This window comes from Nothobranchius furzeri, chromosome 7, assembly GCF_043380555.1.
Source record: "Nothobranchius furzeri strain GRZ-AD chromosome 7, NfurGRZ-RIMD1, whole genome shotgun sequence".
NCBI lineage: Eukaryota > Metazoa > Chordata > Actinopteri > Cyprinodontiformes > Nothobranchiidae > Nothobranchius > Nothobranchius furzeri.
Genome location: NC_091747.1, coordinates 47,910,270 through 47,937,388, shown reverse-complemented (window position 1 = coordinate 47,937,388; position 27,119 = coordinate 47,910,270). Strand labels below are relative to the sequence as shown.

General features: G+C 42.0%; 1 protein-coding gene across 2 annotated transcripts in view; it reads left to right on the top strand.

Moving 5' to 3' along the window:
* htr5ab (5-hydroxytryptamine (serotonin) receptor 5A, genome duplicate b) overlaps positions 1-24,618 on the top strand; it is a 29,577-nt gene extending 4,959 nt beyond the window's left edge. Inside the window, exons 2-3 of one of the 2 annotated variants that reach the window (XM_054751502.2) lie at positions 1,256-1,881; positions 22,267-24,618. In XM_054751502.2, the coding sequence (XP_054607477.1) occupies positions 1,327-1,881; positions 22,267-22,599 (888 nt within the window). In that variant the 5' untranslated portion in view covers positions 1,256-1,326 and the 3' untranslated portion in view covers positions 22,600-24,618. Of the gene's footprint in view, positions 1-1,255; positions 2,035-22,266 lie in introns of both variants that reach the window. The other variant, XM_015954618.3, reaches the window with a different exon arrangement.
* Positions 24,619-27,119: the final 2,501 nt, after the last annotated feature.

Genomic DNA, 27,119 nt, shown 5'->3' with positions numbered 1-27,119 from the left:
TTTTTAACTAAAACGACTCTAACGTGAAATATATCATAAAATATTAGCTTTTAAACAGTATTGTTAATATATTTACATTGGTCTGTTTTTAATCTATATGAACTGCTATGAGTTTACATTCATTGTGAAGCTTTGATACTGTAAACTGTGCATTTCTTACCACACTATTGTTCAAATGAAATCAGTCTTATAACAAATAACGAACAGTCACTGGATCCTCCTTGGAGCTGCATAGAGGGGTATAAAATCAGTCTTTAAGCTTGGGCATCAAGCAGTCTATTAGCCTATCACAAAGGCACTTCTCATAGCAAACATACCAGTACAGGTCAGTTCATTAAGCCAGTCAGTAAAAAGTTTCCAATATAAGGAACCCAGCAAATCGCCTCAAGTCACTGACTGGTGTCTGAGTCTTTACAGCAATCCTCATGCTAGGCAAGCATTTAGCGACAGTGGAGAGGAAAACTCCCATTTAACAGGAAGAAACCTCCAGAGGATCCTGGCTCAATATAAAGAGCCATCCACCACGACTCACTGGGGGTCGAGAAGACAGAGCACACACACACACACACACACACACACACACGCACGCACGCACGCACGCACGCACGCACGCACGCACGCACACACACACACAAACAACATATATACCAAGCAGCGTTTCTATGGTTACATTGTGATTTCTTAGTAAATATTCTATTTGGTGAGAGATAAACTTTATTGTAGTTATCCTAGTGAATCTATAATCAAACAGGTAAACTAGTAGTAGCACATCCAATGTCAAAGAAAGCAAAATGTTATTATCAGGAGAGGGAGAACATTTAAATGGTTAGCAACAGCGTTCAAGCCGATGGCCTTCTCCATGAGGGCACCACAGCTCAGCAGAACACCATTGTAGCTTCTTCTGGGGAGAATAACAGAGAAAAAATAAAGTTAACAGCTGAAATAGCAGGAAATAATGCAGTTAAAGAGCAGATTGTAGAAGAAAGTAGTCGAGTGTGGAAAGTGGTCAGCATGTCCTCCAGCAGTCTAAGCCTATAGCAGCATAACTACAGAGATAACTCTGGAGAACCTAGCCTTTTAGATGGAGGCATGTTGGAGGCAGGGCAAGGGAGAGCATCTTTACCGACTCTACACTCCACCTCCCTCTACTCCCCCACTTGTCCAGATTTAGGCTAACATCAGATTTCATTGTTCTCCTTTAATTTAGATTGTTCTACAAATTCAATTATTGCCTCGTTCTCTCTTTCTTCTGCAGAATGCCTCATCTGTCTGTAAACAGTTTCTGAATCCTCCGTACCCTCAGCGGCGGGGTTGTGGGGTGCCACCATGACACACTCCAATAGCAGCACAGTGACAGCCAACTTGAGCGGGGCTCTGGACGGCTACAACTCTGGTGGGAACATCTACAGACCCTTCTCTGTTTTCAGCGTGCTCACGCTCACTTTACTGGCTATGCTGGTGGTGGCCACATTTGTGTGGAACCTGCTGGTGCTGGTGACCATTCTGAGGGTTAGGACGTTCCACCGGGTGCCCCACAACTTGGTGGCCTCCATGGCCATTTCAGATGTCATGGTGGCGGCACTGGTGATGCCACTCAGCCTGGTGCACGAACTTAACGGCCGGCTGTGGAAACTGGGCCGCGTGCTGTGTCAGGTCTGGATCTCATTTGACGTGCTCTGCTGCACGGCTAGCATCTGGAATGTTACAGCTATCGCACTTGACCGCTACTGGTCCATCACCAGACACTTGGAGTACACGCTCAAGACTAGAAAAAAGATCTCCAACGTGATGATTGCACTCACCTGGCTGCTGTCCTCCATCATCTCCCTGTCACCTCTGTTTGGATGGGGGGAGACCTACTCAGAAGGAATGAAGTGCCAGGTGAGCCAGGAGCCGTCCTACACCATCTTCTCCACCTTTGGAGCTTTTTACCTTCCACTTTGTGTGGTTGTGTTTGTGTATTGGAAGATCTACAAGGCTGCCAAGTTTCGGATTGGCTCACGCAAGACGAACACAATCACACCAATGGCTGAGGTGATTATTCTTGTTCTTTCTTTGAACTTTTAACTTGCAGGTATACTGCTGGGGAAAAAAATAGTTAAGAAAAGCTACTAAACAAAAAAAAAAGGAGATGTTTGAAAAAAGTAGTAGAAAGGCCTTATATTAGATTTTTTATCTTTCACCTTTATAGGAGCGTATTTGGCCATTTGAGCACATTTGTGAACGTTAAAGTGTCAGAAAAATACAGAAAAACTTAAAAAGTTGAAGAAAATATGGACAACAATAAAAAAATGAAGTTAAAGTAACACTGAGCAGTTTCCTGCCAGCAGAAGAGGAAAACTACTTTGTTTTTGTGTTTTTTATTGATGACCGGCGAACTGAAAATGCTAACCACTAGCATTACAGCTAACAGCTGTAAAGCAAGTTGAGAGCGCCCCCTATAGAGCACCTACCCGCTCCACAAAGCTATCATATGCACTTTTTGGTCAGCAGAGTGGTGTCAAATATGAAACTGGTCAAGTTTGAACTTGGTAATCACTGAGATCAACGTTAAAGCTCTAACTTAAAGTAAAAAAAAAACTGTCTATTGCTGTTTTAATGGATGGTTTCCAAGTATTTTAGAGAGTATCTTTTAAAGGTTTATTATTAGCTCTTACTGCGCCAAATGCATACATATTGTAAAATAGAGATTGTTTTTCAATGGGCGGAGTCCTGGGCCTCGGAAAGTCTGTCAGCTGGCCTGGCCCCAGAGGATGGACAAGCCCACTACATTATCATCACCACTGATGTAGATCAGCCAGAAGCAAAACCATCCCGGCACCAAAAAACCCACACCAACACCTAGTGAGGGGTCTCCAAGTGCAGTTGAGCTTAGCCAGGGGTGTCAAACTCAAACTCACAAGGGGCCGAAATGAAACTCTGGGACGGAGTCGAGGGCCAAACTTAATATTTTTGAAAAAGTGACAGCAAATTTGCACATTTTCTTTATCAACATATATGCAATTTTGAACCTTTAAATTTGGAAACAAACTTATTTCTGCATTAACACTGAATGTGGAATAACCAAATTACACACGAGCAAGTCAGTTACAAATAAAAGGCATCAGTGGTATTCATTACTTGTGGTATTATCAGCATTTTTTAAATCTATTCAGGATTTGTTTTCTTGTTTATTCATTTTTCTTATTTTTTATTCTCCTTTTTTTCTCCTGTAATACGTGTCATCGCTGCTGTGACGTCTAGCTTTCCCCAATGAGGAACAATAAAGGGATTTTCTATTCTAGTCATCTATCTGCAGCCTTTCCACTTCCTGTTTACTGTTGGTTAAATATTTTCTCACGGGCCAACAACAAAATAAGAATATCATTTTATCTTAAATGAAAATGCAACATCTCACCTGTTAACTTTCATGTTTTGGAGCAGAAAAAGAGCATAAAACCAACATATTTAAAGCTCACCTGTTCCAGCCAGATACCTGCATCATGGGGTTGATCTGAGCTGAGGAGGAGACTCCTGTTGTTTTGTTCATCTTCATCATAATAATGACAACATTAGATGACAACAGGTGCTCACATAGGTTTGTGCTGCAGAACATGTCTGAGCAGCTTGACCACGTTGTTGTGTGTCGGGGAGGAAACACAACCACAGAGCCGTGCTGGTTTGAGCGTGTCGCTGCTCGCTGGAGTTATATCAGCTCTGTCTGGACTTTAGTTGAAAAACTTTCTCTTTCAGTCGTGAACACATTACTGAGCGGCTAGAATCTCATTTTATGGGCTTCAACGTCAGAAAACAGCTGAGTGAACTCGGCGCTGAGTGGGAGGATTGTAGTTTGTCCGAAACAGCGGAGCTGCAGAGACCGGCAGCAGGCGCTGAAAAAACACAAAGGAGGGGTTTTCGTCGGCTCCGCGCTGACGCCGCAAAGCATCATGGGAGTTGAAGTCTTTGCGGTAAAATCGGCCAGCGGGCCAGTTTTAATATATTTTTGATATTTATCTCGCGGGCCACATAAAAATGCTCCGCGGGCCGCATCTGGCCCGCGGGCCTTGACTCTGACATATGTGAGCTAAGCCAACCAGAAACGATTCATTCTCCAAATCGAATATGTCTCCTTTAAGAAGCTAAAGAAGTAAACCGGAATCTCACTGGGCTGCAACTAAGAAAGTTAAATTACAAGCAACATTTAGGAGAGGGTCTGCAAAATGGCTCAAGGCTTCCCCAAATGATTTGTACGGCCTGGCTGTCATGTTTCAGCTCCACCAGCAGTTGTCACTATATAACGCTGCGTAAATGAAACACACGATGAAGTGTCGAGTTAGCCTAATGAACTAGACCAAATTTTGTAAAGCAAGAGTTTGGTCTAGGAACGTTCCATTGGAACCTCCACACACCCCTAGCAGCCTTCTGGCTGGCTAATCACAGCTTTCTGTTGGGGTTTCAAACCAATAGAGCGCTGTGATTTGTCCACAATGGTAGGCCAATCACAGAGCTCTATCGGCTTTGTGGGCTGGTGGGCGGAATGAGGCAACATAGTGGTATAAGACGGCAACAACTTGTTTGAAACGGCTTTTACATCAATTTTTGACAATTTGGACTTGGGCTTTATTAGAATCAGGAGCAGATAGATGTATTTAAGTCCTTTATTGAGAAGAAGGATGTATGTTTGCCTTCTTCAACAGCGGACAGCCTCAATGACCGGCATCCGTTGCAGCGATTATCTAATGTTCGTTGTCCAGTAGCATATGGAGGTTGTTTGAAAGACAATGGTAGAACCCGCCCCACGACCGAGAGCCATCAACCAATGGAGTGTTGCCAGACTAAGTAATATTTTTATTTAGTCTGGCTTGCCAGGCTACCATCGAGTAATTAACCATTTGGCTGGAAATTTGGCCATCAGTACCCAAAATAATTGGAAATGGAGAACAGTTGGGGCCAAAAAATAATTGTGACTAAATTGCAATAAAAGAGGTCAATTTCTGATCACAGTCGGGCATTTGATTACATAATTGCAACATATGGATGAACGTTGACATTTCAGAGTGCAGAAATGCCTTACCATTCAGGCTCTCGTCTAGTCATTAACAGTCACACCGCAGCGAGAACCTCTTTATATCTGTTTCATCTTCTCATCTTTATAAGTCACACCACTCACAACCATCTATCTTATTCGTTTTCCTGACCTGCAAATATATTGTGCATTGTTGATTGTTGCCACTGGTGAGCAGTTTATCAGTAATCAGGTAAGTATCTGATACACGAGCATACGGAAAAATAATTGAAGTCATCCTGCTCATCACCAGCAGCCTGTTGATGTGCGTAGGCCGAGAGTAAAAGGCTATAAATACCATCTTCAGCATCGCTAATGGGCCTCTGCACCTTCCAGAGCTTTGCAGTTTATCTAATTACCGCACATAAAAGTCTACATCTATTCCGCCTTCCAATGGCAAGCATCTAATCAGACAAGTCTCCTCTGTGAAAAATGCACCAAACTGCTACTTTTCACCAGCAATTTCCAAGTGAACCCATAACGTGTCATTGGTGGAGATTGCATGTTTTTCTTTACATTTTGAAGCAGAAAGATTTTTCCCTTGCCTCTCAAATGTTCCTCTTTTGAAAATCATTATATCTGAAAAAATGGATGGAAAAGAAAAACACATCTCGTTAGAAACTCTGATGGCATTTTCTCCCTGCATGAATTCTCTTTTTATTTTGCAGCAGTGGTATCCATTTGCCCAAAGGACTCAATAAATTAGCTTGTTCACTAAATTAATTAGCCTTATATGTTACTGCTTTGCTTGTATCAACTTTCATCACACAGGCAATCAATCTGTGAGCAACAGTAATTATTCAGAACGAGTCATTTTGTTATTTTAACAGCAGATGGCTGGTTTATTACTGTTTCAATGCAACGTTTGCTTCCATCGCTTCAAAGCTAAACAAAAAACCTGCAAAATGTCTATTTGAGATGTGAGCAGTGAAATCTGTGAGAATGAACTTTCTGTTCTCATCTTTCTGAACACCCACTCATTAGGGCACACACATACACACTATGGCACAAATAGAGTGTATTATCAGACATGATACATGCATTTCCTACCATGGTTACAAAAACTAAATTGTAGCAAAGATTAGAAATGTACATATAAATATAGGTGCATTTTATGGTAAATGCTTAAAAAGCGCATCTAAAATCTGCATAAAAGGGGGGTTCTATATATTCAATTCAATTCAAAAATACTTTATTAATCCCAGAGGGAAATTGATTGCTGTAGTAGCTCAGAATAATAATAATAATCAAGTCATCAAAGAGTTATTGTATATTACAATGGCTGTTGGCAGGAAGGATCTCCAGTAGCGGTCAGTGTTGCAGCGAAACTGAAGAAGCCTCTGACTGAAGACACTCTTCTGTTGTCGGACAGTCTTGTGAAGAGAATGCTCAGGGTTGTCCGTAATTTTCTTGATTCTCTGGAGAATCCTTCTTTGCATTATCTCCTCCAGTGGTTCCAGAGTCGTCGCCAGAACAGAACCAGCCTTTTTTATTAGGCTGTTGAGCCTTATCAGGTCCCTGCTTCTGATGCTACTGCCCCAACAGATGATGGCTGAAGAGATTACACTCTCAACAACAGACTTGTAGAAGATCTGCAGCATCTTGCTACAGACATTGAAGGACCTAAGCATCCTCAAGAAGTGCAGTCTGCTGTGTCCCTTCTTGTAAACGGCTTCGCTGTTCTTTCTCCAGTCCAGTCTGTTATCCTGGTGAACTCCAAGGTACTTGTATTCCTTAACCACCTCCACTTCTTCTCCCATGATGGAAACAGTGTTTGACTCCACCCTGTTTCTTCTGAAGTCTAAAATCATCTCCTTTGTTTTGTTCACGTTCAAGGTCAGATGATTGTTTCCACACCATGCCACAAAGCGCTCCACCAGCTCTCTGTACTCAGCTTCCTGTCCATCTCTGATACACCCAACAACTGCAGAGTCATCTGAGTCTTTCTGTAGATGACAGGTCTCTGATTTGTACTGGAAGTCTGAGGTGTACAGGGTGAAAATGAATGGTGAGAGTACAGTCCCCTGTGGTGCTCCAATGTTACTGATCGCCTGGTTTGATGTGCAGTTCTTCAGCCTCACAAACTGGTCTGTTTGTCAGGTAGTCTTTAATCCAGGCGATAGTTGAGGCCCCCACCTGTGTCTTCTGGAGTTTCTGGCAAAGTACATCAGGCTGGATCGTGTTAAATGCACTGGAGAAATCAAAGAACATGACCCTCATAGCGCTGCCTGCTTTGTCCAGATGTCAGTGGATTGGTTGAAGCAGCTGGATGATGGCAGCTTCAACTCCAACTCCATGGCTATAAGCAAACTGCAGCGGGTCCTGATATGGTCTAATTTGCTTATTCAGGTGGACCAACAGGAGTCTCTCCAGGACCTTCATGATGTGGGATGTGAGGGCAACCGGTCTGTAGTTGTCATTGACTGATGGGCGAGTTTTCTTTGGAACTGGAACAAGGCAGGATGTCTTCCACAGGACTGGAACCTTCTCCTGGGCCAGGCTGAGGTTGAAGAGGTGCTGCAGAATCCCACAGAGCTGCTCTGCACAGGCCTTCAGTACTCTGGGGCTGACACCATCTGAACCTGCAGCCTTGTTTCTGTTCAGTCTCCAGCTGCCTCTTCACCTGACTTCTAGAGACAGATAGGTTGGAGGGGGAGGCAAATAGGGCAGCAGCATCTCCTGACTTGGTTGAAGACAGATTTATTGAACCAGAAGAGTCCATGGCTGCATTAGAGAACAAAAGAGCTGGTGTGTGACAGGAAAATGTTGGATCAGAAGAGGATGGGATGTCTGTTTCTCTGGGGACAAGTGAGGAGGATGCTGGGTTTGTTCCTGAACTGAACCTATTGAAGCACTTGTTCAGTTCATTGGCTGTGTCCAGGCTGCCATCTGTGCAATCCTTCCTCTGCTTGAAGCGTGTGATCTTCTTCATCCCTGACCAGACATCTCTGATATTGTTCCTCTGTAGTTTGTTCTCCAGCTTCTTCCTGTATGCCTGATGAGATGGTACAGCCTGATGGTGAGAGTACAGTCCCCTGTGGTGCTCCAATGTTACTGATCGCCTGGTTTGATGTGCAGTTCTTCAGCCTCACAAACTGTGGTCTGTTTGTCAGGTAGTCTTTAATCCAGGCGATAGTTGAGGCCCCCACCTGTGTCTTCTGGAGTTTCTGGCAAAGTGCATCAGGCTGGAATGTGTTAAATGCACTGGAGAAATCAAAGAACATGACCTTCACAGTGCTGCCTGCTTTGTCCAGATGTCGGTGGATTGGTGCTGTCTCTGATCTTGATCTTCAGTTGCTTCTGTATACTCCTCAATAATTCCCTGTCTCCCTCCTTGAAGGCTCTTTTTTCTCATTTAGCAGATTCTTCAGTTCACTGGTGATCCAGGGTTTGTTATTAGCAAAGCATCTCACTGTTCTGGTAGGTATGACGTTGTCCACACAGAAGTTTATATAGTCAGTGACACATCCAGTCATGGCATTGATGTCCTCTTCATATCCTTGGCAGAGAGTCATCCAATCTGTGGTCTCAAAACAACCCTGCAGGGCTTCTTCAGTGTCCTGTGACCATTTTCTCACAGTTCTTCTTGTCACATGTTGCCTCTGAACAAGTGGTTTATATGCTGAGCAGAGAAAAACAAGATTGTGATCTGATTGTCCCAGAGGATGTCTTGTTTTAGACATGTATGCATTCTTTACATTTCCATAACACAATTCCAATGTCTTGTTTTCTCTGGTGGAGCAGCTGACAAACTGTTGAAATGTTGGAATTGTAGCAGAGAGCGAGGCATGATTAAAATCACCAGATATAGCCACAAATGCATTGGGGTGCTGGGTTTGTAGATTAGCCACAACGGAGCTGATGGCATCACATGCACTTTCAGCAATGGCTGAAGGTGGAATATAAATGGTTGCCAAGACAACACTGGTGAACTCTCTTGGCAAATAATATGGGCGACAACTTACTGCCAAGAGTTCAACATCTGGGCTGCAGAGACGACATTTCACTGAAACATGACCTGGATGGCACCATCTGTTGTTGACAAGCACTGCCACTCCACCTCCTTTTCTTTTCCCGCTCCTCTTCAGATCTCTGTCTGCTCATACAGTCAGGAATCCTGGTAGAGAGACGCTGGAATTGGGGATATGGTCCTGCAGCCACGTCTCAGTAAAACACATAACACTGCACTGCCGATACTCTGGCTGAGTCCTTGAAAGGGCTTGGAGTTCATCCATCTTGTTGGCCAGTGATCTCACATTGCCTATTATGATCGATGGAAGAGATGGTTTGAATTACCTCTTTCTCTGTCTCCGTTTTGCTCCTGCTCTGCACCCACGCTTCATGTTGTTTTTATTTAGGAAGATGCGCCCAAAAAATCCCACAGGGGCAGGAAACTAAAAATCAACAGTCCAGGAACTAAGGACACTGAAAGCTCACCAAGAGCACCAAAACCTGGAGACGTAAAGCTCAACATAGAGCACGAACAAACGCTGACAACAATACAATTGACCGACACAAAACAGAGACAAGGCAGGGCTTAAATACACAGGGAGGAGTAATTAGGGAAACAGGCAGCAGGTGTGTGGAGTGAGGGCTGGAGGGAAGACAGGTGAATATAATTATCTAAATGGGGGAAACAGAACCAGAGGAGGGCAAATAAACCTAAAACTCTAAAACAGAACTAAACCTAAAGACTGAGGGAAGGACTCTCACACGCACGTACACTGAGCTGGGGAGTGGACACGCGCGCACGCACACACACACACACACACACACACACACACACACACACACACACACACACACACACACACACACACACACTGAACTGGGGAGTGACACACACACCGAGCTGGGGACAAAGAGGCTGGAGCTACAACTGGAGCGGCTGAGGATGACTAAATGAACACTGGACCTGAGGGAATGATATGAAGGCCTACAAACAGGAGACACATAAATGAGATGCAGACAAAGGACACATGAGGGCGCTATGAGACACAGAAGAGAATCTAGAGAGGGATGGAGGAACATCAGGAGACACATGAAGGAAGATGCAGACTCAGACCATGACACACAGGCAAAATTAGTTTTATTATTCCCAACCTGTGGATGGAAAGATTTATGTTTTTTTGTAGTTGTAAATAAACCTGATCATCATTTTTACTTTTAAATCCCACGTTATTGTGTCTTCCTTTTTGCACACGAGCCAAACTCCCCAGGAAGGGTCGTAACACCACTCGCCTCATGCACATAAGTGACCAAAACAAAGCAGCATGGAGACACTCCATCTCGAACCACCTCTCAGGCAGCAGCCTGCACTCCCAAGTTCTACATGTCACCAGAACATAACCAACCGCAACACAATAAAAGCAGTGTCATACAAAATGGAAGGCCTGTAGTGTTTATTCTTACCGTACCAATTAATCAATTTTTTTGAGGAATTTATTTGAGATTTTTTGGTTTTTATTAACTGTGCAATAGAAAAATAATTATTAGATTAATTGTCTAAATAGTCATTAGAATAGTCGACTATTCGATAAAATAATCTTCAGAATAATCATTTTAAAAATAATCGTTTACCCCCAGCCCTAACTGACACACATTTCCTTCTCATCTGCCCTGCGGTTTGTCGGTGTTTCTTTTTATTGGACATAGTTACTGTTTACAATATGTGTTTGTGAAGTCTGTGCCGAGCTAACCCAGCAGCACAGGTATTTGTAACTCAACACCAGCAAGCAAAAAGCTCCAGAGTGGTTTAAAGAACTGAAGCCAGTAAACAGGAGCGACCCAGAAGTTATTTCTTAGAAGACACAACATTTTTTTGTTTTACTCTAAGATCTGATGAAGCAGGCTAGAGGCTACCATTGAGCTAACAATGCTAACAATGAATTACATGCAAATAGTCAATGCTAAAATGATCTCAACTTACTTTTTCAATTAGAAACAACTCAATAGAGCATTTAGTCAAGCAAACTTTTTCCAGCCAACTTTTTGCTTAATGTTATTTAGTCAGAAGTCTGATGGGTTTTTGAATGAAACCTGATGATTGTATTTCTCTGTGGTCTGACACCTGGAACCTGAGGATATCCTGAAATGAACACCGTAATTGGGGCATTTTACTTCCTTTAAAGAGTCGTTCAGAACTATAACAGGAACAGGGAGACGACTAACACCACTTCCTCTAACATCAGACACAAACTACCGTAATTAGTGTAGTAAGTACTCCCTACTGTAAAACACGCAAGAGTACTAACACCAGATACAATGTATTTATCCATGTATCAACTTACTGTTAATGACTCGTCTTTGCTTGTCATGTAAAATCGGATATGTGAATCTGATATGAATTTGAAATGCTGATCCATAACTGGCAACAACCATCCTGATCAGAAATGCCCCTTACTGCCAGCGTTTTTCAGCGCTTTTACTGTTTTTTTTAAGAGTCACAGAACGTTGTGTGCTAGGATGATGTCAATGCCAACACTAACAATACGAAGAGTAGACTCACCTCGTTTATCAGGAAGAATCCGTGCGTTTCGAGCGTTATCTGTTCTTTCATAATCTGTTGTCGAATTGTGATCGGCAGAAGCTTTGCCGGTTCTCTCACATTTTTTACAGCAGCGGCCCAAAAGGATCTCCTAACAAATGGATTTTTTGCTTCCTGATCACGTGACATGTGACGTACGCGGATGAAGATCGGCCTTAGAGCTGAGATGTTTGTTCTCTGCGGCGGCTCGTTCCGACGCCCACACATTAAAAAAATGCAAATGACGACTTTAGTCGTCAAAGGCAGTGAATGAATTAAAAATCATATTAGTCAGGTGTTATGGTGAAGTTTCTTGAATTTGAAGAGTTCCTTTTGCAAAAATATAACAAAGCCACTTTTTTAATTATCACCTGAAGTAAACAATAAAAAGATGCATTTGAAGAAAATTTATAAAAATTGAAATTTTTAGTATTTACTAAAGAAACTTAATTTTTCTATTATTTTGTTCTGAGTGGAGGTCTCTGGCTTTCGTTGGAAGATTTGAATGGGCTTCTGAAAATTGTTCCCACAAGTCTTGATAGTTACCACCGATATGTATAAATCATTTACATTTTAAACACATCAAAATGACGGTTCTTCCAAAAGTTATTTCACTTTTCTTTCAATTCCATTTCAAACATGTGTGTTCTGTGTCGAATTTGTTCTGTGAAATTACATTTACCATTCCATTTTTTTCTTTTTATTGTCACATTACAATATGTGTCTCCACCTAACATGTACTGACAGGCCAAGTTGTGTCGTTTGTATATAAAAAATAACAAATAACAGCTTTATGATTAGGATTCTGTTTTTCTGATGTATCCTCTGCTCCGTTTAATGTCAGAAAGCCAAATAGAAAGAGGAAAAGTTGAACAACATTCATAAATCTGTCATAAAACAAATGAGAAACTACAAATTGTATGTTACATCGATGATTCATAATTATTTCGAACGCTTCTTTGAGAATAAAGATATAAATAAGGGAATAGGTGGTGAAAAAGTCAAGATGTGAGCTTGTTGCTGGTTTATACACAGCTTCTGACAGGTCAATAAAAAGTCTTCCCAGAAGTAGCCGTTAAAAACACGAAGTGAATCAATTCCTTTTTGACTCAGTTCCTGAGTCTCAGCTGCCTTCTTGACCCTCTTTGTTGGACAAATCTGTTTATCTCACATGTGTTCTGTTTAATTTCTTCTCTGCAACTGGCTCGTTGAATCCCCTGAATTGTTTCTGACTGTGATACATTAATTACTTGAACACTTCTGTACTACATCAATTTTCTCCTGTTGCAGCTGTTTTCTTTGAGTCTCCTGCTGCTCTGACATGCACCACTCTTGTATTGGTAAATATAAGGTTTTAGGAGCAAAGCAAAGCTCTTTCCCTTCCCCCATTAAATCCCTGTGTCATATTTTTAGTAGCAACCACTGGGCTTGCTTACTGGTGGAGAGCTGCCTGCTAATCACCTCATTAGTTTAAGCCACTGCAGATAATGGTCCTTACAAAGGCCAAATTTGGTTGGAAATCATTGGTCATTTCTTGTGTGTATTTCTCTAAAATGTGGGCATTTGAAATGTTTTCTTTTTCCACAAACTCTTGAATGTTTTTGAAGCTTTTCATTTTAGTATGGAGCAGAATGCCTCCTTAGACTGTAGGGAGAGCATCTTTTCACTGCTTCAAACACACCAGGAGATAGTCAGGCCCCACTGAGTGGTGTAGCGCTGCCAAGGCCAGCTGTTAGCCCAGCCCAGATGGACCCAAAACAGCAAGGCTGATCAGAGGCAGTGTAGCCTGAAGTCAAGCCTGTGTGTCACCATCAGCGGTCAACGTTCTTCATCGATTTTGCCCCATTCAACAACACTCCCGCTGATAAACAAACCCAAAATCAGTAACAAGGCACCAGGGAGGTGTTGCTGGGGAACACATCAGAATCCTGAGACATTGTTCACATTTACAGTAAATCAGTTCCTTAAATCCAGAGGCACATGAATTGTTGTTGGATCCACTAGGGCTGGGCAATAAATCGAAAATTTATCGTTATCTGACTCATATCAAGATAATTTTTCCCATGTCAGTAAATTTGATAATAAAAAAATTAAAAGGTGTAGTGATGGGAATTCCGGCTCTTTTTAGAGAGCCGGTTCTTTTGGCTCAGCTCACCAAAAAGAGCCGGCTCTTTCAGCTCCCAAGTGGCTCCTCAGATTTTCTGTTGCATAGAGTACATTTATAACCAAAATAATGCAAAACTAAATGTAAAATGATTTACTAATGTAAAACAAATGCTATATATCAAATATTTATCATTTCTATGGATTTAATAACTGAACACTTTCAGAAATCTCCACTTTCCGACTGCTGGCGCTCATTTTCTCTCTCTCTCTCTCTCTCTCTCTCTCTCTCTCTCTCTCTCTCTCTCTCTCTCTCTCTCTCTCTCTCTCTCTCTCTCTCTCTCTCTCTCTCTCTCTCTCTCTCTCTCGCCTTTTTCCACCTCCTCACTCCCTCTCGTCTCCCTCCGCCCGCATGTGCTCTGCTGTGTGTCTGAGTCTTACCCCCAAATTCCACTACCTCCGCTCCGCTCCGACACGAACGCCGGAGCAAAATCGGTCCCGTTGTAGTCAATCAGAGCAATTCCACTACTGCGGCCGTGCTCCGGCAGTGAGGCGCCGTGCGCCGCCCTCTGTTCCGGCGTCCGGCAAAAATAGAATCGATCCTATTTTCGCCGGACGCCGGAGCACCTCCGCAGTAAATGGACAGAAATCACAACGGCCCAACAGGAAAAGGAGCAAGCACAATTTCCGTATTTCACAATAAATCGATAAACAAAAGGCGTTTTTTGTTTCATATGCACAGATTTAACAACTTTTAACAACTATCAGTGGCGGCTGAAGTTTAAATGCACAAAATTAAGCCATAAATACAGTTTCCACTATCAAAGTAGACACACTTTGTTGATCCAAACACTGCTGATCTCTCAACACAAATGATGGGCAGATTAAACAGCTCATGCCGATGCTTCTCCCACACAACGGGTGTTTGGATCTAACTTCCGCGTTTATTGCTCGGACTGTATCGCAAGATCTCGAAAATCCCGCGCATGCTTGTTTGCTCTCCTCAGGTCTCCGCACCGGAGCGGAGCCGTTGTAGAGTGGGTAGCAGTAAAAATTGAGTTCGGAAGCGAGCGGCTGCGGAAGGCGGGGGCGGACCGGAGCGGAGCGGAGGTAGTGGAATTTGGGGGTTATCCTCCCTCTTCCCTGCCCCTACTGCTCTGTGTGTGGACAGTCTGGACACGCAGTTACACATGCTGACCAATTGCCTGTAGCGTTCACCAAAGCAAAAGGGGAGGGGAGGGGACGGCTCCTGTCGTTCACTTCAAAGAGCCGGCTCTTAGAGCCGGTTCGTTCGCGACCGACACATCACTAGTAGGTTGGCAACGTTCATGTCCCTTTAAGAAGCTGTACCACCTTGAGTAACGTAAAAATGTGGCTCAATGTAATACATGGCAGCCCTATCTAGTGGACAGCTTTTGTTCCTGCGTATACCTGTAGTTATCATCCATTTATCGTTGTCGAGGTGAAATCCTCAATATATCGTGATATTGATTTTAGGCCATATCGCCCAGCCGTAGCATCGACTATAAACTGACCAGGGAAGACATTCATAATTTCACACAAGAATCTGCATGCATTTCACTCCCACGCACGCTGATTACCACAGCGACATTGCCACAACTCGAACACCACTTAAGAATGCAACACAAGCTGGGTCTTTGACTTCATTTGCAGCAGTGTCCTCAAAAACAGACGAAGCTGTAAAGAAGGTGGCATTCCATTCATTTGTGCCAGAAAGGTGGTCTAATAATATCCAAGACAACTCTCGTGATGCTAGAACCTGTTATTCATCACATAAATGAGAGAAATTATAACTCCAGGTTTTACTTTCACCACCGGATCCTGGCAGACAGAGAGTTATAGCTCTATTAAGCCAAGCATCATTATAACATTAAGTTTTGATGACTTCACAAGCTTTTTTTCACAACTAAATTAGTTTTCATTAGAAAAAAAGCATGACATCATTCCTATGTTTGACATTGATGTATGATCTTGTACAACTGCTTTAGAAACAAATGTTTAGTTTGACATGTTTTTGCTTTTCCTCTCTTCCTTGGACTTTCAGAGCTTACAGCAATACAGGATTTGTCATAGTCATGAATAGATACGCCTCCTCTTGACCAGACCATTTCTGATTTAGCTATGTTAATTATACATTTACCTTCCTGTCATTTAGAAGTGCTAGCGAGAGAAATAACTATAATTTATCATTCATTTCTAAAATTATCTATGTAATGATTAAATTTACATATTATTTAATGAACCATAAAATGTGAGATTCCATATGAAATATGAAATCAATCTTATGGACCTTTGGATAATTTAAACCAGAAGACTGGAACTTTTTATTGCAGGGATTATGTAACCACTTCGTATTAACTCAGAGACAAAAGAAAGAGAGTCAGGTTTAAAAGATGTATTACTAAACAAATTAAAACTAGACTAACTTTAAACACTAATCACTCTGTGTGATGAATGGATCTAGGGGTGAATGAGGCAAGATGGATGGTGTGTGGAATGTTGTTCAGAACCAGCAAATCCGGAGAAACGATTAGTTCTGATGGGAGTGAAGATGATGCTTCACTCTAAGCTTTGGTCTGGAGATTATAACACACATTGAGACGCCATTCTGTCAGTCTACGTACCCAGCGGAAGTCCACGTCTAGATCAGGAGGTGTAGAGGCCCAGCTTGGACCTTTCTGGAGCCGAAGCCTGTAGCACAGCCACGGCTGCCGACCAGTCCTGTCTTGAGATAATACCAGGTCACGACAGTTTTATTGGCATCTAGCAGGACCCAAAAAGGGGTCGTGATGGTTCAGCTTTTATTCTGAAAGGAACTGTTGCAGCAGGTGGAACATGCAACAGATTTAATCCAGCCTGTCATTGGTTCTTTCAGCTGAAGAGAAAAGTTTACGGATTGGCCACTCAGATAACTTCTCTAGAACACTTTGAACTGAAGTTAAGATGACGTGGGCATAGTTTTATAATTTGGATGTTTTGATTTATGGTTGAATCAAAAAAAGGACAACAAGAGGGGATTTACCAAACACCAACAAAACCACGCCTCGCATCAGATCTGGAAGGCTCTGATTGGATCAGAAAAAGGAAATGTGCCATGTGACTTTAAGCATTACGTGGATGAGAATGTCTAGTGCAGCTAGTTTAAAGTTATATTACTTATTAAAATACTACTGATCATAAACATTGTCATTTCACAGATTTGTTCACATTTTATTATTGGACTAACACTTTGTTTGATTAGCTTTATTAAAAATAGAGTACTTCTGATTTATTAAAAGAAAGAGTCATTTGTCTTCATTCTTCTCTTGAGCTGGAAAGGAAGAAACAGTTCAGAAGCAGAGCATGAGACCTTGAGAAACATCTCATGCAGATTAGGTTTGTGTCAGAAACTTCTGGTTTTGTTTTGAGCAGAGCAAAACCGAGCAGGGCCTTTTAGATCAGAAATGGACAATTCATCATGCTACATCTATAAAACACAAATGTAATTCATCTTAGTGTTCATTTGTACTTATATAATCATTTGTTTGAAAAGTAGACGAATCAAACTCATTTAGAATTCAGTCTTCCTGTTTTTTGTCAAGGTAAGGCACTAATGGGGGAACTCTAGGAAGTTCTCTAGGAATGATTGTTTTATTTTAACTAACAAGGTGAGGAGCACAAGCTGGAGGAACAAACATAGAAAAAAGAACCACCAGAAGCAAATGGCTGAGTTTAAATAACCGAGGAGGTAAATGGAGAGGCGGGGCAGGTGTGAGTGATAGTGATTGCTAACAATGGACAGGTGAGAATCATTGAGAAATGGAAGGCAAAACAAAACTCAATAGGAGGAGAACTGAAAAATGAACAAAACAATAAATAAGAGTAAACTAAAATAAAACAATGCTAGAGGCTGAATGAAATAAACAGGGAGAGGCTAAATGTGGATGATAAAATCTAAGGATAAAAACTAACTGAAGACCAACTTATGAAGATAAAATAAACTAGAAACAAGAAGCAGGAAAATGAGGCTAAGACACAACAGAACAGAAAACAACAAACATAAACATAGCTGCGACCGAAAGGCTGGGAGAAAGTATGTAAATAAATGAAACCATAAACGGTGAATAAACTAAGGAAGAAAATACATGAGTCTAAAATGAAATTTGTGAAAGGGGGATAAAAATAGTTATTTGGGATTTCCACAGGGTTTTGTACTCGGCCCCATCGGTGCATTCATGTTTCCCTTGCATCATCATCAAACAGAATTTAAAAATGTGTCAATCGCAAATAGACAAGATACCTATTTCACACCTTTCAGAGCAACAATAGGCACAATATATGATAGAATATCACAGTTGGCACTATTGAGTTGTAATTTTTTCCAAAATATAAGTTATTTTTGTGAGCCATTACCTCTACCCAAAAATAATATATATAAAAGATTCACCTGTAGGAATTCCATCCACGTCATTACAGAACTCCGGATTCCCAGAAAGCAGCCTTTGCAAAATGCCAGCAGCGGTGCACTGGTGGCTGACATGTCCTGAGTGCACACACACACACACACACACACACACACACACACACACACACACACACACACACACACACACACACACACACAACGGATTCAGAGATACGCCGGGCTGACCGCTGGGGAGAACCGGGTGGAACACAGGGGTCTCCTGAGAGCTCCACAAGCCTGCAGCCCGCACAGCAGACAGGCACAGCTGTGTTCAGAGATGCGCCGAGCTGCCGCTGAAGGGAGGGAGACCATACCGATAGTCGGAACCCTGCTTCACCAACATGTCAAATTTCAACTCATCTTCAAAAATGCTGCGTTATGTTAAACGCACTGGGTTTTACCCTAGTAAATTTAAATTTCATGGTTAAACAGTACACGTTAAAATCTAAGCTCAGCTAGTGAAAGAACACACAAACGGCACAACTAATGGTCTAAGTTGCGAGACTGAAAATGGTGGAAAAGTTTGAAGGAGAGGCTCAGACTGAGGCCTTTCCCTGCAGCTTGCTCTGCAACCACGTGGGTCAGATGCTCATTAATTATACAGAATTTTAGGATTTTAATACACTTAAACAGAAGAGTGACAAAAAGTTCACCCCCCTCAGAGTTGTCATGAGTGTAAACTAGATAATTTAAACAAAAAACATGTTTTGGTACCAGGCTGTAAACATGTTTATTTCTGCTGTGAAATTGGTATTTTTAACATGGGAGTCAGTGAGGATTTGCTCACTTCTGACACCAGCCCCCAGTGGATGAGGGTGGAACTGCAATTTATGTCACTTCCTGTTTTGCTTCATATCCAGACCCGAAATATGGGAGCTTGTTTAACAAGCAGTCCGTAAAATCACAGTCCAACCAGATCCAACCATTTCTGCCAACTAAACTCTTCCCCAGGAAGACGGGAAAGGGGTTCTGTACCTAGAAGACAAAAATCCACTTTTGAGTTCTAGGCATTATTTAAGCGACAAGGAAATCCCTTCTTCACAACTGTGGAGATTAAAGTCCTTGCTAGCCACACAGAGAGACTGGGTGTTAAGCCTAGTTTATACTTCTCTGTTTGCGTTGGCACGGAGACACACAACGCCATTATGTGTCGACGCAAGAGCCCTCTGACAGGCTTGCAGAGGAAGACGGAGACATGCCCCAGTTTTTAACTATCCATTGAAAGAGACAGAGAACGCAACTTGTGATTGGTCAGAACGCTGCTTTCTGTAAATTCGTCAACAGCATTATCTTTGCCTCTTCAAAAAGTAAAGAGATATTTAGCGGCAGACACAGAACAGATTGAAGAATGCATCACGGAAAACGTATGAAAATATGAACGATTATTAACCCATGACTGAAGGAGTACAAAAGCAGCAAGCGTTTTATTCGTGGATGGAAAAGACAAGAAATGTGAGTTTAGAGGTGCCGATTGCATGATGAAGTGGGGTGGAATGAGGGACATATTTGTCCATGTTGAAAAGTCTCTGAAACAGGGGCGGCGTTAGGCCCGGCTACTTGGGCTGAAGCCCCGGATGTTTTATGAAAAGCCCCGGATCTAAATCGTGGAAGTAACATGCAGTACCAAAGTCCAACAGAGAGGGAGCAGCTGGCAGTAGTTTGTATACAGCCTGCCTGAGCCTCCACCACTGAAGAAGAAGCCCTTCAGCAGCCGGCTTCTTCTGCAGTCTCTGCCTGAAGCGCATGAGTGAAGATGGACATAAGGACGTTTTTTAGACAAAAAGTACAACGACAGAACCCCAGCTTTGATGAGACTGGTGCTGACTCAGGTTTGTGAGTCTTATTTGAAAATATTTGTTGTGCTGCTGGTTTGCCTAAAGTTAGCTTACTAGTTGTTGGAGAAAGAAAGGGAATACTTACTACCATCTCACACTAAACACTAACAGGAACAATAATACTCTGCCCTGAAAATGCTTAATATGTAGCTTCAGATTAAAAATTATGTGGTACAAAACGTATGCGATGTTGACTAGTGCGTGTCACGTGTGTGTGCGCGCGTGTGCGCGCGGACGTGTGTGTGTTAAGCCCCGGATCTTCTTCAGTCCTAAATCCGCCCCTGCTCTGAAATACATTAAAACAATGTAAGCACAACAGTAAATACACTGTCATGGACCGGATACTGACTGTAATTGCGGCAGGATAACCCAGAATAGCACAACGCCCTCTGTTGTCCTGTTGGGGAATTGTTTTGCAACAATCCCCAGCTGACTGATGGTCTGAAAGCAAAACGTCTCTGTTGGTGTGCGTGCATCTCTCCCTCACGGAGCTGACAGAGAAGTAAAAATTAGACTTTAGTGTTTACAGTCCAGGGGTGGAGGGATGCAGATTAGACACTCCCTGGATGGGATAAGCGGGGCATGATGACACAACCGTGCCTCATCCAGGCATTTGCAATAGCTTAGCAGAGCTGAAGGGAAGAAACATCTAACACAGGAAAATGCTTGCATGAAGCCAAAAAATACTTTAGTGGTATTTTTCATTAGGAAATAACAATATAACATAGTCAAAAGATCCAAAAAGTGGATTTTGTATGATATAGTCTCTTAAGTAAAAACGAACACTGTTTCATTGGATTACAAGCATGTAATAAATATATAAATCACAAAAGGCCATAAACTTTCCCCTTTTTGCTAAAAAAAATCATCTTTGAGCTTTAATTGCAACCATGAAATTATTGTACGCTTGAGTTTGACCTCTATTGTGACAAACCTTCACCAGAAAATGCTTGTTAACTCGTACCTGACCACCTTCTTTTACCTGTATTGTCTCACCAGGACGAAGACCATCTTAATTTAGAAAAATGAACTCATTCTTGCATTTACTGATGTATCGGTCGATGGTCGCTTTGCATCTCAGCAAACTCCTACCCTAGCCTTTCACCAAGTAGTTGTCATTTTGTGTGAGGTGATTACAATTATGCACATAATGTTGATTTTTCATACCAATAGGAAATGTAACTGTTCCCATTCTGCAACCTCTTATAACCCTGCTGAGCTGCTTGTAATTATAGTGTACTTCCAAGTCCTACATTAAGGTCGTGACCCAGGTGGGTACAGAGTGGATAGAAGGGGTACGAAGATGGCTGAAGCATGTGCACTGAAAGTATGTTGTGACCCAAGCTTAAAATGCAGAACTTGACCCAGACTCCATTTATTACTCTAAAACCAGACTACTTATTGGACATAAACACGTTTTCTCTGTCCCTGAACACGATCAGGATAGGGGTTTCAGTTTGATGAAATCTCAAAGAGATCTGGAGATTTCTTACAAATCATACTATAACACAGGAGAGGATTTTAGCTTCGATCTAGCGAGATCTATGTTGAACTCGTGTTTTAAAGTCACTTATATCCAACCTTAAACGTCAAACCTCCAGCCCAAACTCTGCTGACCTAAACACGTTCGCCTTAATTGACTCCATCCTGGCTTCTCTCCTCTGACTGCGGGTTTCTGGTGAAGTGCGACGCAGACCACAACAGTGAAGGGTAGTGTAGCCTGTCTGCCTCAGTTCTGATGCCTTCATATAAATGGTTTGCACTTCCAAAAGCTGTGACCTGGGCAAACGTCACACAAAGAAAGAAAGAAAGACCGTCAGCCTTGAGCTCCAGGCAACAAATGAGAGTGGAGGAAGTCTGAAGATAAACACTGACAATTTCTTTCTCCTTTTCCTGTTTAGTAAGTAAGAGAGAAAAGGGACAGAATGTGCTCCTGCAAAAGGCGGATTAGGACAGTTGTACTTATGATTCCTTTTACTGTGTTTGCAAGAAATTATATATATATATATATATATATATATATATATATATATATATATATATATATATATATATATATATATATATATATATTAATATAGCTTGTTGTTCCAGCTGCTGTTTCAGAGTCGACTCAGCAGCTTTTAATCCGTTTTGCTGAGCAACAACACAACACTCACTGCAGTAATTGCCTGTCTTTGGCCTCCACTACCAGAGTTACTGCTCCTGCTTTTGAAAGCTAACCAGGATTGTCTTGACAGATGAATGGAGACAGTGGGGTAACTGATTTATTCTGTGATCGACTGCCTCCTAGGTAAAGGATGAAGCCCAACAGCCCCAGATGGTGTTCACTGTGCGCCACGCAACCGTGACCTTCCAGACAGACGGGGACACATGGCGCGAGCAGAAGGAGAAGAAGGCGGCCCTTATGGTTGGAATTTTGATCGGCGTCTTCGTGCTTTGCTGGATCCCCTTTTTCATCACCGAGCTCATTGTGCCGCTGTGCTCCTGTGACATCCCACCGATTTGGAAGAGCATCTTCCTTTGGCTCGGCTACTCGAATTCCTTCTTTAACCCGCTCATATACACTGCCTTTAATAAGAACTACAACAACGCCCTGAGGAACCTCTTCTCCCGACAGCGCTGAGACCTGCTCTACGCCTGGCCGACTAGCTGCACCCGCTCACACTGTGTTACTTTTCCAAACAGAAACTGTCTTTTTAAAAACAGAACATCGTTATGTCTTAATTTGTATGTGTTAATGTATTTTGCTCATTAAAGGTGTGGAACACTCATTTAATCAATGCATTTGCAGTGGTCTCTAGCAGGAATGAATGCCTTGTAAGTCATGCTCAGAGGGGAGCGCCTGTATCTGCATGGAGGAGTCAGGTGGAGGAGAGAGTGGGAGGACACTGCAGGATTTGGAGTCTTATTTCCTGAAATTTGGACATCTTGCCTCTGATTTGCTAACAGCTACACAACTCTACCACTGACTCGGTTTGCTCTGCAGCGTTGATGTTTTATCTCCACAAATAACACAAGCCTGGAGGAGTTCTGCTGTGTGGTGGAGTTGCTACTGCTAACGATTAACTTATGCTAGCCAAGCGTCTGGTGTTTCCTAGACGCTAAACCAACAACAGCCTTCCCCGTTGTGAGTCAAGATGGGTGGGTCAATGAATGAGAGACGGCGTGACGTAGATCTGTCAGGATCTTCATATCCTAGAGTTTCAATGTCTATTTTCTATCAGAAGCTAGTGCATGAGATAGGTGTTGGAGACTATTTTCATGTTCAGCCTGCATGAAAAACACAGAGTGACCGATTATAATTAGAAATAATCATTAAAAAAATGTTTTTCAGTGTTCCACACCTTTAAGGAGTCACCTCGCTGTGGTACTGGGATAAATGGCTACCAATGTCTTCAAAGTGGAGAATTAATTTCACTTTTTGCCATGCTGTCCACACGTACAGCCAAATAAGGACAAACACTCACAAAATCATCATGTATGAGGTGAAACCATAACAGAAACACTTGTTTAAAATAAAAAAATCTGTAAGACCAAGCCAAAATAAAACTCGCTGGTGCCAAATGGAGTCTGTAAAAAAAAAAACATTGAAATTATCATTATAGATGTCGTTTTTACACAAAAGGAAAAAAATTAATTATAGAAAAAGATGGATTGTTGAAGATAAAATCCCTTCATGAAAGCCATAATCTATTCAGCTGTGGGACTGAAAAATGCTGCCACTTTATTTATTCACACACATTTGCAGATAAAGGTACATTCTGTCCTCTGATGCTAAATAGCTATACACTACCTCCCACATGAGAGCTATTACTTTCCCAATCTTAGGAAGAATTGCTCTGAAGAAAACTAATGTCAGTTCGAACTATCAGAGGGTACAAAAGGAGGTTTTACGAGGAAAAAGGCTCTCTGAGAGCATAGTCATCCAGATACAAAGTGCTCTCAGTCTGAACCAACATTTAACAGCTTCTACTCAATCTTTCCTCCAAGTTTTCTGAAATTCTATGTCATTTTTTTCATGGGAATACAGAAATCTAAACAACTTGGGGGGAAACACATCATTTGAGGCCCACTTTGACTGAAAAATATTATTTTGTATAAAAGGTGGAGAGCCTTGGGTAAGAAATGACATATTAAGGACAAGTCAAGCAGAATCGATTTAGAGAAGGAATACATGGCAGCATGAGTTGCATTACTGTTTTGAGATTATCCACGATTGTTTAGGACGAAAAATGTGATAACATAAAAGAAAATGCCAAATGTGCTCCGAGAAAAGAAAAAAAGTTATATCTCACTGATGTGATGATTTCCAGTTGTGAATTTCTCTTTTTTTTTTTTTTTGTACAATATGTTTTTTTTCCTAGCTGAAAAAGCTGAAAGTATGAATCCACCAAAGTAGAACCACTGAGTGAACCTCCATTCACGTGTGTATCAAAGTAATGTGACAAATCAAGCATGGGAATAAGCTATCCTACATGTAGTTGTGCTGCATTAGAGATAAACATCAAAGTCTCTTGCACCATTTTTGATGGGAGGAAAATAATTGCATTTCTTCACACTGAAAAATGTGACTTTTGTGGCAAAAAAAGATGTTTTTAAGTGTGTGTCTTCATTCTTTAAATAAAGTGAAAATGAGGAAAAATTGTCTGACTATATAAAACATTGGTTCCCAAGGCATAATGAAAACAGTTACAGTTAGTGTAGTTTTATAGGTTTGTCAACAAAATACTAATAATTTCAGTATGCTAACGTGTTCTGGGGAAAAGATGCCCTGTAATTCTTCATTCTGTAATTATTTTGGAGATTTTTCAAGCTATACTAGGCGTTAGTTCTCCTGTTTGCAAGAAGTGACGTATGTCTGTCAACCAATCAGTGGACTGTGTTGTTGCTCTACCCTAACCGTACCGCTCCAGGAATTTCTGGACCTACAACAGAAGGGAGCCCAGAAAATCCCGTGACTGGCGTGGTCCATGTCGTTTGTCTGGACCGGTTTTACAATCAGAACAGAAAAATTAGCGACCCGATCCTTCCCATTCCATGCCAGTTTGGGCGGTGGAAAAGACCTTGTCGGCTTCCTATGGAGTCCAAACCACATTCCTTCTGGTCTAGTCACAAATCATGGATGTAATTTTCACTTTGGAAGTGAGGGGGCACGGGGGTGGGGGGTGGGGGGGGGGGTGTCAATTTAATATAGCATAATATTGTTTTTGGATGGTAAAAAGTGCAGGGGGCAAAACTTGACTTTGGAAAACGTGGGGGGGATATGTCCCCCCCCCCAAAAAAAAAATTACGTCCATGTCTGTTAAGAACAGACACTAACCTCTCAAAAGAGGTTCAGTCAGGACACCAAAAACATGTGGCTAAGCACACCTACAAAACCAACACATTCTCACCCCTAAGCGTCGTAAACAAATGCTTGGTCAGCCACCCTCCACGTCAGACCCCAGACGCCAAAAGTGCCCTTTTTCATTACTTATGTGCGAAAAGGGGTTTTTCCTTTTTGTAACTGCAGATCCCAATGCAGCGTAAAACTGACATGATTAGATATCCGCTGATGCGGCACCGAACCAGCTCGTTTAACCGCACCTAAACCTTAACGTTTCGCTATTTATAACCTTCCCCTCTCCCTCATCCTAACCTTAACCCTCTTGCTACCTAAAACGTTACTCTCACTGTGATCAAGCGTTTGTTTCCCATGCAATGACTGTGACAGTCAGTCTGACTGTGAATTTTCGTATTTGCCGCACAAGGGAAACGTTAGAACATACCATCTAGCGAGGGGGAGGTTACACATACCCTCTACTTTTAACCTCCCCCGTGGTAGTTGAAACCTCCCCCTCGCATTGGCTCGGTCCAAACTCGACCAATCACGAGGCGGCTCCCGCCGTTCAGTTCATAGAGCCGGCTTTTAGAGCGATCGACACATCACTAACGTGTTCGCTAGCAAGATGGTTAAGGTTAGGATAGGGGTGAGGGGAAGGTTAAATAAGAGGATAAGGTTAAATAAGAGGATAAGGTTAAGGTGAGGTACAATGAGCTTGTTTGGTGCCCTGGCTGCGGACGTCCCATCGCGTCAGTGTAACGCTGCATTGGGATGCAACGGTAGCGGACATCCCATCCCTTCAGTTTTACGCTGCATTGGGATCTGCAGTCAAATAAGGGAAAAACCCCTTTTCGCACATAAGTAACGAAAAAGGGCACTTTTGGCATCAGGGGTGTGACGTGGAGGGTGGCTCACCAAGCGTTTGTTTTTGACGCGCTGGGAGTGAGAATGTGTTGACAAAACAGGAAGTAAAGGCCCCCAGCAACTGATGCAAAATTCATGTGTGACCAAGTGGGCGGAACAAAGCAGTAGCTCTATCATAGAGCTTTATTTGGAGGTTGTGGGTTGTGAGCCCCAGCAAGGTTGCTTTATAGAGGCTCAAAGAACAGTTTCCAATTGTTGAAATTGTTCCAGTACATCTTTATAATTTCCTTTCCAAAAGAATTTTTTTGTCATGGTTAGGCGTTTTACACCACATAAAGTTCAGTTTTGTCTTTTGCTGCTATTTCTAAACATCCAGGTGACATTTTGAAAATTCACATTGCTGCACCGTTTAGCATTTTGTATTATTGTGGTATTTTAGATGGTGTAGTGGGTTGCTTTAAAGCAGTGATATTTAATTCATAAAAAGTTAAAGATTTATAGAGACCAGTTCCAAATTTGCCAAAGGCTATCAAGCTTCAGAAATGCGGCTATAAATAAGTTGGTGTTATTTTTTTTGTAAGTCTGCCACACAGGCTTTTTTTACCTTTATTTGTGTGTTTTGCTTTGTTGTTTCCAGAAAGTGCCTCTGATTTGACTTTGGATGGTGAAAGCACATTTTGGTGAAAAAGGAAAATGCATTGATTTTAAATGTGAATTGTGAAAACAATCCACTTTTAGACCGACTACAGCTGTTTGGAAGAATACATGAAACAATTTCATACCACTCTGAAAAATAGCCAAAGGATAATAGTTGTTGTTTCTTCTTCTCCTTTCTCTCTCTTTTTTTTTTGCCTCTCTCCTTTGTTTCTGACATCTCAGCTCAGGAAGGATTTCAGGGTGAAACTGGTGCGGAAAATTTTACCACTTCCTGTTCAGAAATTAAAAAGCAAAAAAGT